This window comes from Ursus americanus, chromosome 13 (assembly GCF_024610735.1).
Source record: "Ursus americanus isolate L20-20 chromosome 13, mUrsAme1.1.p, whole genome shotgun sequence".
Taxonomy (NCBI): Eukaryota; Metazoa; Chordata; class Mammalia; order Carnivora; family Ursidae; genus Ursus; species Ursus americanus.
The window spans coordinates 70536256-70553959 of NC_142139.1; the positions used below are offsets into that span (position 1 = coordinate 70536256).

Here is a 17704-nt window from a genome sequence, read left to right on the forward strand (position 1 = left end):
CTCTGGATATGTCTCCTCAGGCAAGGCAAACAAAAGCAAAAATAAACTACTGGGACTACACCAAAATAAAAAGCTTTTGCTCAGTGAAGGAAAAACCATCAACAAAATGAAAAGACAGCCTACTGAATGGGAGAAGATATCTGCAAATGATACATCTTATAAGGGGTTAGGATCCAAAATATATAAGCAACTCATACAACTCAACACCAAAAAACAATCTGGTTAAAAAATGGGCAGAGGATCTGAAGAGACATGTTGACATACAGATGGCCAACAGACACATGAAAAGATGCTCAACATCACTCATCATCAAAACCACAATGAGATATCACCTTACACTTGTCAGAATAGCTAGTTATCAAAAAGACCAGAAATAGTGGGGCACCTGGCTGGCTCCGTCATTAGAGCATGTTACTCTTTTTTTTAAAATTTAAAATAAAATTTTTAATTTATTATATATATTTTTAGAGCATGTACCCTTGATCTCAGGGTCGTGAGTTCGAACGCCACACTGGGCGTAGAGCTTACTTAAAAGAACAAAAGAAAAGAAGAACAGAAAGACCAACCCCCGCCAAAAAACAAAAAAAACCTACAAACTTGACCCAAAAAGATAAGAAAGAACAAGCGTTGGTGAGGATGTAGAGAAAAAGGAACTTTCATGCACTGTTGGTGGGAATACCAACTGGTACCACCACTGTGGAAAACAGTATGGAGGGTCCTCAAAAAATTAAACATAGAAATACTGTATGATCATACAGTAATTCCACTATTAGGTAACTACTCAAAGAAAACAAAAACACTAATCTGAAAAGATATATGCAACTCTATGTGTACTGCGGCATTATTTACAATATATTTCCAAGATATGGAAGCAACCTAAGTGTCCACTGACAGATGAATGGATAAAGAAGGGGTCTATATTGCATGTACCCTATATTTATACATACACATACATATACATACAATGTATTATATTACTCAACCATAAAAAAAGACTAACGTCTTGCCATTTGTGACAACGTGGATGGACCTAGGGGATATTATACTAAGTGAACTAAATCAGTCAAAGAAAGACTCATACCACAGGATTTCACTTGTATGTGGAATCTAAAAAATAAAACGAATGAACAAACAACAAAAAAAGCAGAGACAGACCCATAAATACAGAGAACAAACTGAGGGTACCCAGAGGGGAGGGAACAGGGGGATGGCCTAAAATGGACGAAGGGGAGTGGGAGACACAGGCTTCCAGTTATGGAGTGAAGAAGTCATGGGGATGAAAGGCACAGCACAAGGAATATAGTCAATGGTATTGTAATAGCTCTGTGTGGTGACAGATGGTAGCCACGCTTGCGGTGAGCATAACATAATGTACGTTCTAAGTCAACTGTACTTCAGTTAAAAAAAGAAAAAAGAATTATTAAGAAGAGGAACAGAACTGAGCATGTTTACAAATGAAATGCTTGTATGGTATTTCCTAGTGTAGAGAAGTGGTACTTTAAAAAAAGCAGGTGTTGCTCATGGATCGGAAGAATAAACATAGTTAAAATGTCCATGCTACCCAGAGCAATCTACACTTTCAACGCCATCCCGATCAAAATACCAATGACATTTCTCAAAGAGCTGGAACAAACAATCCTAAAATTTGTGTGGAACCAGAAAAGACCCCAAATCGCCAAGGAAATGTTGAAAAAGAAAAACAAAGCTGGGGGCATCACGTTGCTGGATTTCAAGCTATATTACAAAGCTGTGATCACCAAGACAGCATGGTACTGGCACAAAAACAGACACACGGACCAGTGGAACAGAGTACAGACTCCAGAAATGGACCCTCGGCTCTATGGTCAACTAATCTTTGACAAAGCAGGAAAAAACATCCGGTGGAAAAAAGACAAGTCTCTTCAATAAACAGTGCTGGGAAAATTGGACAACTACATACAGAAGAATGAAACTGGACCATTCTCTCACACCATACACAAAGATAAACTCCAAATGGATGAAAGACCTCGATGTGAGACAGGAATCCATCAAAATCATAGAGGAGAACATAGGCTGTAACCTCTTCAACATCGGCCACAGCAACTTCTTTCATGACACGTCTCCAAAGGCAAGAGAAACAAAAGAAAAAATGAACTTTTGGGACTTCATCAAGATATAAAATTTCTGCACAGCAAAGGAAACAGTCATCAAAACAAAGAGGCAACCCATGGAATGGGGGAAGATATTTGCAAATGAAACTACAGATAAAAGGCTGGTATCCAAGATCTATAAAGAACTTCTCAAACTCAATACACGAGGAACAAATAATCAATTCAAAAAATGGGCAGAAGATATGAACAGACACTTTTCCAATGATGACATACAAATGAATAACAGACACATGAAAAAATGTTCAAAATCATTAGCCATCAGGGAAATTCAAATCAAAACCACACTGACATACCACTTTACGCCAGTTAGAATGGCAAAAATTGACAAGGCAGGAAACAAATGTTGGAGAGGATGTGGAGAAAGGGGAACCCTCTTACACTGTTGGTGGGAATGCAAGTTGGTACAGCCACATTGGAAAACAGTGTGGAGGTCCCTCAAAAAGTTAAAAATAGAGCTACTCTATGACCCAGCAATTGCACTACTGGGTGTTTACCCCAAAGATACAGACGTAGTGAAGAGAAGGGCCATATGCACCCCAATGTTCATAGCAGCATTGTCCACAATAGCTAAATTGTGGAAGGAGCCGAGATGCCCTTCAACGGATGACTGGATTAAGAAGATGTGGTCCATACATACAATGGAATATTACCAAGCCATCAGAAAGAACGATTACACAACATTTGCAGCAACATGGATGGAACTAGTAGAGATAATGCTAAGTGAATATAAGTCAAGCAGAGAAAGACAATTATCATATGGTTTCACTCAATTATGGTACATAAGGAATAGCAGGAAGATCGGTAGGAGAAGGAAGGGAAGAATGAAAGGGGGAATGAACCACGAGAGACTATGGACTCTGGGAAACAAACTGAGGGTTTCAGAGGGGAGGGGGGTGGGGGATTGGGCTAGGCCGGTGATGGGTATTAAGGAGGGCACATATTGCATGGAGCACTGGGTGTTAAACACAAACAATGAATCATGCAACACTATATTTAAAAAAAAAAAAGCAGGTGTTGGCTGAACCAAAAAATACGAAAAGGGCAACTGAGTTATGGAATGAATATCAAATAGGCAATATCTCCCTTCCCACCTAAAAGCAGCCCTACACACTTGAGTAAATAATGTATATTAAAAAAATGTATAAAAAAATGGAAATAGAAACAAAACCCAAACTCTAGATTCTTAATTTCTTGGGGGAAAAATGACTAGCTCTCTCCTTATTCTCTTTTGTCAAAGTGATCCTTTCCCCTTAAGTCCTGTATTCCTGATGCCCAAGGATACAAACTCCTCATTTGTGTAAACGTTCTCAGGAATCTGCCTAGAGGATGCCTGGGTGGCCCAGCTGGTTAAGTGTCTGCCTTCAGCTCAGGTGATGATCCCAGGGTCCTGGGATCAAGTCCTGCATTGGGTTCCTTGCTCAGCAGAGAGCCTGCTTTTCCCTCTGCCTTCTGCTCCCCCTGCTTGTGCTCTCTCTGACAAATAAATCTTAAAAAAAAAAAAAAAAAAGAGAGAATCTGCCTACAGTTACAGACTCACTTAAATCTTCTGGGAACGACACACTGAACTGTTCTCTAGGATTTCTGCTAAGTGTGGCCTCTAGATGGATTTCCTTCTGACTTAACAGAGAGGCATATACTAATCACACACACCCACACACAACATACATTTAAATATGTATTCAAATAATAAATTCTCAAAAATCTTACCTGTGGGTTTTCCAGTATTCGTTTAACACCATCAACAAGATGTGAGAGAAACTTGGCCCTCTCTGCATTGTTAAACAGGGATCTTCTGACTGAGGCAATCTGTACTAAGCAGGATAATACCTAAAAGCAGGCACAACCAAACACAATTGATTAAAAAGATGATATGGCTACTCCATACTATTTTTTCCCTCCCTCCCCTCCTAGAATATTCTTCTTTACATATGCCATTAATTCTGTTCTTTCAACCTCTGCTACTATTATCACAATATAGAAAGATCAAGGAAGGTGCAGCTGAGGATACTGGAAACAGCTTTATTAAAAGAAAAAAAAAGATCATTAGATCCAAGTTACCACAACTTGGTTAAATTCACAGTCTGGAAATTCACTTACATATTATTATTCTTTGACCACCCTTGGCTTCTTTGGCTCTTGGTAAGATATATATTTAAGGCTTGGAAATAGCATACAATTCGTAGGTTAAGTAAAGCTTTAGATATAGTTTCCTCTGCTTCATTAAGACTTTCAGCTAATCAGGCTTGGCCATAATGAAATAACCAAGTTAGATCTGTGTCCTGAAAAGAACAGGCTTTACACTGAAAACATTTTAGCCTTTCCCCACTGTGCTAGATATTTTATATTGTTTGCCCCTCCCGATCTGTCTTCTATCCTTCTCCACACTGCTCTGTACCCTGGGAGGCTGACTTCTGTCCACCAACAGCCAGTGCTCCGCTGCCCTCTTGCCTCTGGTAGGCTTCAACCACTGGAAAGTACTAACAGGAGATTAAGGACAGGAAGAAAAGATGCGAACCCTTCTGGACCCCTGGCTGGGCCATGACTGGCAGTGTCCCTCTCTCTGCTGCCCAGCCCTCCCCTAAGCCACAGCTTCAGCTCTTTCCAGGGTTTCCTCCCCTTGCCCTCTGTGATTCCCTATGACTGCACCCCCTAGAGGGTGTACCTCACCTCACCACCCCTTGCTGGATTCCCTTAGTGTTGCCCACATCTTTACTAATAGTCTTTTCACGAACTACCTCTCTTGAGCGAGCTACCTTTTCCTGAAGTAAACTGAATGATACAAACAATGCTGAATTCATGTTTCTACTAAAGCTAAGGTCTACATTTGGAAAAGTACCATAGTAACAAGGAAAACGGCCTACTGTAGAAACATTATGTAAAACACCCATTACTTTACTGTTTTATCTGTATGTTTTGTACAGTAGCATTTTACACCAATCTAAAATACTAGGCCAATGTCTTTCAGGACCTGGATGAATTTTGAGATTTGAGGAGGGTAATTACTGCTTTAAAAGAGAAATGCATCATTTCCAAGAGCTCTCTAATGTCATCCAGGATAGTATACAAATTCGTCTTCCCCTTACAGCTTCCATTTATCACTTATGTAACATGTGCTTGAAGGATTTTCAAAAATTTTCTTGGGCAGGATAATCTTCAGTTAGACAATATGAGCTGACCGGCCCCCCACTCTAGCCCGTGACTGACTGAGGTACAGTATAAAGTCAGATTCAAGTCAGGAATAATTTAAAGAGAATTAAGTTAAGACTTTACTGCGAGAACCTTTAGGCTATAAGCTTTACCACAAAAGGCTAGATAACTAACCCTAATTTCTATACTTGTATGATTTTGTACAACAAAATGAACGAGCATATAAAGCCCGTTCACCATTGCTACTTTCTAGACGTCGGTTAGGCCTTAGGAACTGTGGTCCTGACTCACCAGAGGTGAAAATGAAGGAGGGATGGAATGATACAGGTCAAAAAACAGCTGCAGAGTTGAAGAATCTAAGAACGCTGAAAAAAGACAAAGGAGCCGTTACTGAGTATGTCGTAGCTCGTTACTAGCGTTACTAGCGGCACGCTTACAGCCCTGTGTATTAGGGGGCATGTCCTCTGCTTTAGCATCTCCAACGCGTTACTTCCTTTCAGCTGATATGCTAAGAGGGGCTTTCGGTTTTCTGGTTTTTTGCTTTTTAAAGCACTAGGTTTTAGCTCCTCTAAGGAAGAGATTCATTCTTGTGATTCTTAGAGAACTTAACAATCAGGACTATGTTCAAAGCAAGAAGTCTGATCCTGAAGAACACAAAAACAAGCAAAAGCACAAGTTCTTTTCTTTGATTTTGTGTTTAAACCTAGAAATGACCTCAAATGAGTACCATCACAGGAGTGTCTAGGTGATGAATGCGAGAAGGGCAAACTCACAACCATTAGTAACCCAGCCAAGCTGAGGGATCTGTAAGGTTGCCCCAACACCCTCTTCCTCACTGTATCAAGACAGATGCTGGCTTTCTAAGTTTTCTCGAAAAGCGAGCAAGGGATCACCGGGCTTCCTCAGACCATGCGGCAGACACGCGTGGGGCTGCGCAGCAAGCAGTCTGTTCCCGGGGGCGCAGTGCTCCTACCCGATCTCCAGCTCGTGGGAATCTGTACTGTGCACAGGTCGTCTGAGGACTCGTCCGTAGACGTGCCGATGAAGTCAAAGTTCAGGCAGTTGTGAGTGAGCTTGAGCAGTTGCATGAGCAAGCCGTGCTGACTTTCATCATTCAAGTTTAGATTCTTTCCTGAAGCCTGTAAAAATTACCACGTAATGAGCCCCACACAATCACTCCTCTCTTCCAAGCTTGCTGCCAGACTCCTGAGGAGGCTGTTAAGCCAGAAAAGGAGCGCAGTATTTCAACTCAATAAAGTGCTGTTTCCCCTGCAAAAGAGGCTGCTCTTCTGTCACCTTAATGTCACTATGAAAATCCGAGCTCCTTACTTACTACAAAAACATGAAACTGGTATTTAAAGAAATCCCCCTTTAGAAAGGTATTCTTTACATGTTGTCGACACAGTGACCACAGGGGATTCTGAAGCAAGATGGGATGGGTGGTTACTCCATCTGCTATGAGATCCTAGTTATTTCTAGATGGGGCGGTGACCTCAGTGACTAGCTGGCTAATTGTTTTTGATGGTATCAGCCAGGAGGAGCCAATCCTCAGTTTTCTCAAAAGCTTTCCCCCCTCAGGGGGTACAACAGTTTTTGCGCGGTAGCTTGCCCAGCCCGAGGACTGTTTGGGAATTCTGAGGTAGAACTAGGTAATTGAGGAAAAAGATGAACACCACTAACTGGGATAACACAGAATCCAAACTTGCTTCTAAAACTCACGACATAATGGAAAATGAGACTAAGAACAAAAAACGCCACAAAAACCCAAAACAAGCAAACAAACAACCCAAAATGAACAAACAGCCAGAGGCTAACCCCATTTAGCTTTCTACAGGGAGTTCCTATAGATTGTTATAAATGTGAGCATTTCTTCCCTAGTTCAACTTATCCATAAATGAACTTCGACACCCATTTTCTGTTTTAAAACAGGCAATTTCCTTATGTGATAACTGTCTACCCCTTCAGGTTATGAAATCTAAATGGATGGTACAAATTCAAACTCGACTTTTCCTTACAGACGCGGCTTGTGTATGTGCCGCCTGCAGCTCAGCAGGGGAGCCTGTTTCAGTATGCTAACAGTGCAGTCGGAACCTGCTTTTAGAGCTCTAAGAATCTAAGCACCATAAAGCTAACATGCCTTTATTCCATGCAGGAAGATTTTATGTGGGTATAAAAAAGCAAACAACAAAATCCCAAACTTTGTGGTAAACTAGATTCCTCGGGATACGTGTTTACTTACTGTGCTTTGCTTCGTGGAATAGCCCTGAAATAAGGCAATTCCAAACCCCTCTCTGAAGTCAGTGGTCAGTATGGCACTTTCTTCCACATCTTGGAGACCGGCATCATGTGAGAGATGGTAATGGGTCGAGCTGCACCAACTCTCAAGGGGTCAGCTTGTAGCTGACCTCTAACAGGTCTCCACTCATTCTCATCCTTTCAAAGGGGACTGGGAAGCAGGACCCAAACTACAATCTCACCTGTTTTAATAAATTGCAGGAAAGTGTGAAGATATCAAATAATGATGAATCTCGGAAAGAAGACGCTATTTTTCTGTGCTTGGTTAAAGGATGTGTGGTGTCGGCCTGTGCAAAAAGATAAACCAATCCAAGTTTTAGAATTAATTGCAAAGAAAAAAATTTTCATACAGACTTCAAATGAACTAGGATTTCCAATAAAACCAACTTACATACAAAATACATTTTTAACGATTAAATTACTGTTAACTCGCGTATAATGAGAGGATGCAAAGGACACTAAGCTGCTAACAGCTAGCAGGGTAGGTCTGTAGCTTACAGATGGAAGACAGAAAGAGGGATGAGCGTCTCCACTGCAAAGTGTTACTCTCCTCCGCATTCAGGGAGGTAGAACTGAACCAACCGCTGGCAGATATCGCTAATTACTACTAGCATGTCGGACTGTGGCTTAGTCTCAGAAACACAGTGGCAAGGCTTGCTAAACAATCTGCTCAAGGCTCAAGTTACCACAGAATTTTCAAAGCAGTCATTAACTGACAGCCATGAACGTAGGATAACTGACAATTGCCCGTGTAACACCCTCCACCTTCTCTAACCTATTTCAACACGTGGTCTCTCTCCCAGAAGTGAGCACTTAATTGAAGGGCGGCATCAGTCTCTCACTTTTTCCTCTGTTCCTCTCTTTTCAGCCAAACTTTTAAGGTTTTTACGGTTAGGAACTCTGTCTTTTACTACTTTATATGCCCTCTATTCCTGACACAGGCACTTCAGGAAGCGGAATAAAGGGATTTCAAGGTTACCAAAGGAAGTTTTAGTCCGACCACCTACTGAAAGCTTAAATCTCTTCTATATACCAATCAATTCATCTAAGAGGGGGCTCATCGGCTGCTGGCACATTAAAGAACAATGCAGCAGGATTTCTGACTCCTCTCGGTTTTCTTTTTTAAAGCTTTATTTATTTAAGTAATCTCTACACCCAACGTGGGGCTTGAACTCACGACCCAGAGATCAAGAGTCACATGCTCCTCTGACTGAGCCAGCCAGGCGCCCCTCCCCTTGATTTTATTTCTAAGTTCAGACAGGGTTGGTAATAGAAATATGCTTTCTGATTTAAATCTGACAACCAAGAAGATGACAGAAAACAAAGTTTTGCAGAGGTTCAAAACATCCCCCAATTCTAGCATCAGTATCACTGTGTTATCATAAATGTCTTGGATAATATGGCATTGCCATATTATATACCATATTTCACATATAATTGGTTATGCTGACCATAATACAGAGAATAACTGCACACATTAAGTACATTACACACATTTCTATTGTTCCATTAAGAGAGACAAATAAAATTTTTGAGTTTTAAAAAATAATAACACTAGCGTATTTCGTGGGGCCAACCTTCAAAGAGGAGAATGTTAACCCCGCAATCTCTGTCCTCAGTTAATAGGTGCTCTTGTATTACAAAGGTAATAGTGGTTCAATAATAAGTTATTTGTTAAGAGCACAGGCTCTGGAATAAGATTATGCAGGCTCAAATTCAGATATGGTTGCTTGCTAACCGTGACACCTTAGGCAAAGTACTGACCTTTATGTGCCTCAGGTTCCTCACCTAGAAAATGGGACAGCCACGGGACCTACCTTCCAGAACTATGGTGGGAATAAAATTAGCTGCTATCAGTAACGTGCTCAGAACAGCACCTGGCGCTCAGAGGTCACTCAAAAGTACAAGCTATTGTTATTTTGATAATTACTGACCATAGTGGGGATCGCATGTGACAGAGAACACAGTATGGACTCCAGAGTTTAAATGGCTAGAAGCTGATGCATTTAAAACAGTACTACCTCATGGTTAAAATTTCTCAGGGTTAATAAAAAGGTCTGCGTAAATATGCGCGATAGCAACGGTGATGCCGATGTAATTCAGAGCTGGCGACTGAAGGGTGAGATGTCACAACTAATATTAATACTGGCCTGTTCAATAATTACAAAATTTTAGCTGGATACAAAAGTAAATGACTAAAAAAAAAAATAGCCAGAGCGAAAGAAAGCCACTGGTGTTTCCTCTGTAGTAACCTGTGACAAGAAGGACTACTCGAAAAGTTATTTGGTATTTAGCAGAATGTTTTATGCGTTCTAAAAAGATCACCAGAAAAGTCTTTAATAGTAGCACATGGGAACCGAGTTTTAAATGGTTATAAATACATATTAATGTATTCAGCAGAAGTGGCACACAAACGGTCTGGTTCCACTTTTGTGATCCCCTTTTTTGGACGCATTCTCTTTCATTAGCAAAGCAGTAATTTATTAATGTTTTGACTTAGGACCATTGCTCTCATCTCTCACAATGAACATCAGTATCAGCAAGGAGAGCCGATGGGCAGATAAAATGTTCTGGAGACAGAAGGGGACCAGGACACTGAAAACGAGGTACACTGCACTTACAGAGGAAAACCCAATGGAACAATTGTTTCAAAGGGCATTAATCACTTACCGCAAAAGCACACAACTGCCAAAAAAGATCATCCCACACATAGCAGAAAACACCAATACTAAGAAAAAATATGGCACTTACTTCAAGGAGGAAGGCTGTAGCACTTACTTGATTAATTTCATTGGTTAGCTGAGATAAAATTGTGACGCCAATGATGCAGTACTCAACACTATCCTGGTAAAAACAACGTAAGGCAGAAATTGGTGTGTGCAGCGTGACTTCAGCTACGGCACTGCAGCCACGCTTCTGAAACGGCAGAACCCTATGTAGCTATTAAAACTGCTGAGAGAAGGCAGCGAGGAACTGTAGTTTAAAACTGTTGCTTTGCAGGACATAAACGTAACTGCCACAGAGGAAGACTGCTAAATCTGACTTCATCAAGACTGAAACCTTTTGTATTTAAAAAATAGTCATAAGCAGTATACCATACCCATTCTACAAAGAGAAACTGGCAAAATACATTTAAGATAAGTGACAAATGGATGCATAACCTAATTCAGAGACCGCATACAATAATAAGAAAAAGACAAAGAACCAGATTTTAAAAATTAAATAATATATAAATAGGAAGTTCACAGAAAAAAAAACAAGTAGTAAATTAACATATGAAAATTTGCTCTGTTTCATTCATAACTCTTTTTACCTATTAAATTGGAAAAATAAAAAAGCTGAGCTCCCAGGGTGAAAGTACAGAGGAATAGGCAGGCACTCTTTTAATTGTTGTAGGAAACAACTTTTTTTGAGGATAATTTGGAACTATCTTTGAAAGCCAAAAATACACATATCCCTTTTGATTGTATAATTCCAAGGCTAGGAATTCACCCTATAAACACACTTATTCCAAGTATGACAGGTGTATATATTTTAGGATATTCACTCAAGTGTTCACTTAACAAAGTATAGAACCAAACTAAATGCCCGCCTACAAGACATTAGTTAATCAAGCGATGGTATTTTCAGATTGGGATAGTATATAGGCATTAGAAAAAATGGAGTTTGTTTGTGCTGACATGTATGTATGTAAAGCCAAGGAATATTAAAGGCAAAAAAGACACAGAAAAGAATGTACAAAATTATTCCATTTTGTGTAATTTTTAAAAAAGTAGATCACTATATAAGCATATACATGTTGCTTCTCACATTCCTACTACATCACATATATACATCATACCTGTAAGAACCTTGTGACGTCTGTGATTGCATTTCTGAAGACATAGTCGTCCTTCTGACAGTCAAACCAGCCCAGTTTTGTGATTCTGGCATATAATTGAATAAGTGCTTGTGTCACAAAAGTAGCCAACTTTGGCCGAGTGGCAAGGTAGTTGAGCACATAGTTCCCTACAAGACAAAAAAACCCACATAATAAAAAGCTCTGCCAGAGAAGGGACACATCTTTAAATATATTAACCATCCAAGAAATGGTAAATTTAGCCTATTTCCCCTAAACTGCCTTAATTCTTGTTTCTGTTGTATTCCCTTAATTCTTAATGCGATAGAGAAATGGGACTTTGAATTTTAAGATTCGTAGACGTTCCAATTCAGGATTTTATACTTGTCACAGTGAAGACCCTGGAGTATGGCAGCCTTGAATCTACTCCTAGACAGTTAAATAACATGCCTGCATAGAATTCAAAATCCTTAACAACATTTTTCTTAGTGGCAGTAAAGACTGCCATGCATATTTTGTATGCTTTCCAATTTCAGAACATTATCAAACAAGCAACATAAATTTAACTATTACTAGCACATCACTAAACAAACTAATTTCTTGAAAACGGATTAATTCTCTACTTACGAATATCTATGCGTTGCTCCAATGGTAGAGGGTTGTTTGTGCGTGATACAAGCTTTGTAAGGCATGTAGCTGCCAGTAACTGGGAGTAAGAGGACTGTGAAAAGACGGGGAAAAGGACTCAGAATTCAATTTTATTGAGTTAGTCACGAGGTTTTTTATTAGGAGATCTATGCTGAGATTCAAGAAATAGTAATCAGTTTTGCCATATTCGATCCTCCACATTTTAGAGGGTCTAAGGAAAAATGAGTCCCACACAGAGTATATGTTCACTGAGCTGATTTCAGTTATGAACAAGGTGCAGTATGAAGTGAATGGGCTGATCGAACTGAATCCAGGGCAGATTCTGTATCACTTAGAGGGGCCCACACTGGAGAGGATAATTTCAGAAAGATATTAAGACAAATCTTTAGAAGATGTATCTCTTCTTTCATTTAAACCAAGAAATCTTTGTCAAAAGCCTTGTTATAGTGATGTTTCAAAAAGTTTCAACTCAAAATATTGCTATAGTATACCATTAGGAAGTTTCAAAAAAAAAAAAAACCAGCATTACAAGGAGTCATTACATTATGCTGTATAGTTAATCCCTAAACTATATCTTTACATCAGCACGGCTATCAATCAGATACAGCTTTGGGGGATGTATATGCTAGTTTTAAAGTAAATTTATAACAGTCATTTATGAGAAAGAAAAATTATGCCCTATGCAAGGGAACAGCATTATCATATTTCTCACATGTGGATTTTATGAATTTTAACCTTATGGAGAATAGAATATTCTGGTATTCTAATTGATCATAATGTATAAAAAAGAGCCATGTGCAAATTCTTCCATGTGGCACTATTATGATAATGTCCCATAACAGGGACAGACTCAGGACTATTAAAGTAATTTAATTAAGGGTCAAGGATAATTTCCTATAACACTAAAAATCCTTAAGACAGTAGGCTATCCACAGGCACTGCATAATGCCACCAGTTACAAAAAAATTTATGCTTAAGAAAAAAATCTAGGGGCGCCTGGGTGGTTCAGTCGTTAAGTGTCTGCCTTCTGCTCAGATCACGATCCCAGGGTCCTGGGATCGGGCCCCGCATTGGGCTCCCTGCTCCACAGGGAGCCTGCTTCTTCCTCTCCCACTTCCCATGCTTGTGTTCCCTCTCTCGCTGTGTCTCTGTCAAATAAATAAATAAAATCTTTAAAAAAATCTATAAAGTCACTTTGACATGTGATTTTTATTCAACACCTCTGAACATGGTTTAAACTGATTAGAGTAGGTGTGTCAAATCACTCTAACTACAGAATACAGCATACAACTGTAACGACACATTATACAACATCTAGATGGTTTTCATAATAATTCCAATAAACCTGCTAAGTCACTAAGAAGTCAACAGAGATTAAAAGGGAGATTCCAATATAACTGCTTTTAGTACTGCGCCGAGCCTGTTTTACTGCCCCTTGTTTTATTTACTGACTGCCAACATGAGGATCCGGAGTTAACAGGGTCAGAGACGATACTGTGGGGCTCCAGTGGGAGTCACCTGGAAGAGCTGGTTGTGAATTTCCCGTAGCACAAAATATACAAATATAAGTTGGTCAATCAGAAGACTAAGGGACTGGAAAGAAATACACAACATACTACATTCATAAACAGAACAGAGCACTATATGGTCTCTGATCAGGGCTCTGTGACCTTCCTATGCTTGGGAAAGGAGTAAGATCTCTCAGCTACTAAAGGATAACTTTTAGCCAACTGAACAAATACTGTAACATTGTCAATGAAAATTCAAACACGAAACCATCTAGAATTTTACCTTCAAAACAACTTCACTGCTTTTGTTCTTTCCACATGTCCTTCCAGTCTGAACTAGACACCAGCTAGACTGCTAGCTGCTGGTCTAGTTGGGATTCTTACTCTCTCGGGCCCTTTCAGGATACCTCGTTGGACGCTTAGCCTTCCTGAGACCTCCATCTTGCCCCCAATACTAATGTAATCAAACGAGGTCTTATTGACAGCATTATACTGACCACTGCACTGCCATTTTGAAAACTACGACTTCTTGCGGTTTTTGTTGTGGAATCTCCCCCCAGGCCTCTAAGGCAATAAGCAGCAGCTGTGGTACAGAGGGGGCAGCGCAGCGGCCACCGGGGAGCTTATGTGGGAAGAAGGGTCATTCATATATAGCTCTGTCTTCTTTGTAAAGGATACGAGGTGGTACTTAAGTATGAAAAACAGAAAAAAAAGTCCCAGAAATTTGATTCAAGATGAAAAATGACAGAAAAAAATACACGTTCAACGAGATTTTCCTGATGAGGCTGTGTGTCCTTTTACTATCAACCTGGCAGCTACTGATGGTGCTTTTTAAAGGTGAAATTAAGAAGGCAGAGAGGCACCTAGAAAAATTAAGGAACACAAGCTATCCCAACCCACCCTTAAACTCTGACTATATTTTCCTGAACCCCTCATCCTTCAGGAGTTTTCCAATCTTACGTACACTTCCTCTTTCGAGGAGTAGCTGGCACTTGCTCAGGCAATCAGGGCTGTTGGTGAATTCAACCAAGGCTTTCTCTGCCTGGAGTCGAGTGGTTGTGTCTGTTGTCTCATAAAGCTGTTTGCACAGATTCTCTAGTTGGGCCAGGCTCTGGAAGAGATCAGTCAAGAGAGAAATCAGTCCGGCCTCCTATGTACACAAGGTACTGTGCACAAAACCACTGGACGAAGATAAGTAATAATCAATGGAGAGAGACTTTTTTCTCAACTCTGAGGAGAATCTGGGTGACCTTTATCTAATAATAACCATTTATAGTTTTTAAATTTTACATTTTAGAAGACAAAATGATAAAATGCCTAAAATACCTGTATTTTTTAGGTCATTCTGTTGGAGATCAATCACAAGTGATAACACTCATTTTTCCTTGCAAACACCCATCCTCCTAAGCTTTTCCAAAAGGCTTTCAAATAAATATTCAGAATTTACTTGTTCTGCCATCAATTTCAAAACAATACTGGAGGCACTACTGTAAAGCTTAATTTTACAAGTGTCACATATATCCTTATATAATTTTAAATATTTTCCCTTTTCCCAGCAGTTATTAGCTCACAATTATGTGTACGAATAAAGATGGCCAACCTCTGTGAGAAAGCTTCAGAATGCATGTACGCACCTTCCTCCCTGGGTCCCTCATGTTTAAAGTTCAGCAGACTCTCTTCTCCTGTCGTACTTTAAACTCTTGCTTCGGTTCCAAATTTAAAGTGGAAGGGTCAAAATAAATTCAACCCTCGCATATGCTCAGACGGAGATAAGACCAGGGAAACGCCCCCAAACAAACCCTTCTCTCCAAATCTTGAACCAGTTCCAGGGAGGCAGGAAGGGGATGGGTGTGTGCTTCAGTCAAAAACCCAAAGGGATGCAAATCTACTTCCACTGAACGTGGTGTTGAAAAGCAAAGAGGAAAGAAACCAGTAAGAATTCACTTAACTGTCACCTTTCACTGATTCGAAGAGGAGGGCAAACATCTGTTAGTCTTTAAAGGAATGGTTTGGACTTTAAGAAGAAATCTGAGCACATCTGCTACAGCAGCAAGCAAGATTTGGTTTAAACAGTTTGAGGGATCCTACTATTAGAAATGACAATTCTAACAGGAATAGAAATAATAGTAACAATAGTAATATGATAATAATTAAACAAACTGACCTGGGTAAACAGCCTACAATTTTTCACACAGTCTGTCTGCCCAAGGCTTTTCATAATCACTTTATTTCATTACGGTGTTCCTTTATAAATCACAGCTTTTCCACTAAGTAGGAAAGCCCTTAGGGCACGATACCTACTTTACTCAACCTGATTAATAAATTTCAAACATTAACCTACAGGAAACAAGAAAGACAAATACTGACACTCAAAGATCAGCAGTCTCACTTCAGAGAGCTCCCCAACAACAGACACAACAACCTCGACCTCCAAAACAAAACCAACCAACCACCTTTCAAAACATCTTAGGACTCTGATTAGCCTTATGTTTAATTTGTTCCTGACTTCCAGGAGCCTCACTTAATACCTTCTTGAATTTAAAAGTGCAGAGGAAACTGCACTTGCAAAAAAGTCAGATCTCAGTGAAGTTCCGTAAGTAGTACCTGATTTTTTCACAAGCTTCTGAACACAAGGAGTATTGGATAAGGCGGATTAATTACATACAGTCCATAAACACCAGTGAAGGTGATACACTTACAATACTGGCCCAAGATCTGACAAATGAATTGGTTTAATTTTAAATCCCCATGTTCCTAAACGGGATTAAATCTCCTTCATAAGGTTTTGTTTCAATCTAGCAGGCTGGGTTTCCCCATCCCCCATAAATTGATTCATTTAAAAAAAAAAAAAAAGGAAAAAAATTATTTAAAAAATAGGTTAACAGGGGCACCTGGCTGGCTTAGTCAGTAGCACATGTGACTCTTGATCTCAGGGGCTGTGAGCTTTGAGTTCCACATTGGGTGTAGAGATTACTTAAAAAAAAAAAAAAAAAAAAGGTAACACAGAAACCATCAGCAGAAAGTCTCCCTAACTAAAACTGAAAATAGCTATAAAATCTGGTATTAGGTATTAGGGAGCAGCAGCCGCCTCATAACTCCACAGCCACCACACACTTGGAGCTTTCCAGTATCTGGAACAGACACTCCCTTTACAGTCGTGCTGCTTAAGGTATAATGACTCTCTTTCAAGTCTGATCAATCAGTTCTGGTAGCACCCCCAGTGCATCTCTTGTTTATGTTTATTACAACGAAGTTGTTCACATGACAATGGCTAGGCATCTGTCACCAGTACTTCCTTACTGCTGAAAACCTACACGCAGGTTATGGTGGGCTTTCTCCGTGGTAGTTCTGTTTTGATCTAATTCAGCAGAAAAAAACATACTGCAGGGTAAGTCTGTTAATGAGTTCTCAGGTCAGGAAACAAGTCTGTTTAAAAAACAAAAAATCTGACCATTTACACAAACGGTTTGAAGAACTATAGCCTTGTTTCTGTGTTTCCAGAACGAATGGGAAACAATTTTGTCTTCCCAAACAATTGGTGAAAACATCTAAAAACCACAGGGTTAATAGTCATTTCATTTGGGAGTATTACCCATACTGCCCATGGAAGGAGAGGAGAATGACACATTCATTTTTATGTCCTTTTGGATCCTAATGTTTCTAAAGCAAATCTAACAGATTATCCTGAATCACCCTTTTTGGAACCCTGATAAAACAATTTATCCTACTACTACTTGATTAGCTATTAAAAGTAGTACTTCACATTTATGATAGCAACAACACATCACGGCATTTCCCCCCTTTGCACAGTAGCACCTGGATTAACCTTCTCCCATCCACCTTAGTAAGGGCAACTATTATGTGATGCAAGTTCAGTCACAGAAAAGCCTCCAGAGCAGAATGCCTATTTTCTATTCCTGAAATTGCCAAATGTATAATCCACAAAGAAACTTCCACCTGGTCCCACTGGAACAGGAAAGCACATTTCGGTGAAATACTTCACAAAACTGGAAGGCGATCTTCCACTAGCAAAGTACTACTTTAGTACAAGAAATGTAAGACAAGCTCCAAACCTAGACCACACTGATTTCAGCAGTGATAGTTAAGATGAAGGTACT

At 39.8% G+C, this 17704-nt stretch overlaps 1 protein-coding gene across 1 annotated transcript in view; it reads right to left on the bottom strand.

Moving 5' to 3' along the window:
* XPO7 (exportin 7) overlaps positions 1-15503 on the bottom strand; it is a 39938-nt gene extending 24435 nt beyond the window's left edge. Inside the window, exons 1-9 of the mRNA XM_087866628.1 lie at positions 15221-15503; positions 14551-14697; positions 12058-12151; positions 11434-11600; positions 10344-10436; positions 7775-7879; positions 6271-6436; positions 5589-5662; positions 3858-3977 (exon numbers count right to left, since the gene is read on the bottom strand). Coding sequence (XP_087722754.1) covers positions 3858-3977; positions 5589-5662; positions 6271-6436; positions 7775-7879; positions 10344-10436; positions 11434-11600; positions 12058-12151; positions 14551-14697; positions 15221-15241 — 987 coding nt within the window. The 5' untranslated portion in view covers positions 15242-15503. The remainder of the gene's footprint in view (positions 1-3857; positions 3978-5588; positions 5663-6270; positions 6437-7774; positions 7880-10343; positions 10437-11433; positions 11601-12057; positions 12152-14550; positions 14698-15220) is intronic.
* Between the last annotated feature and the right edge of the window lie 2201 nt (positions 15504-17704).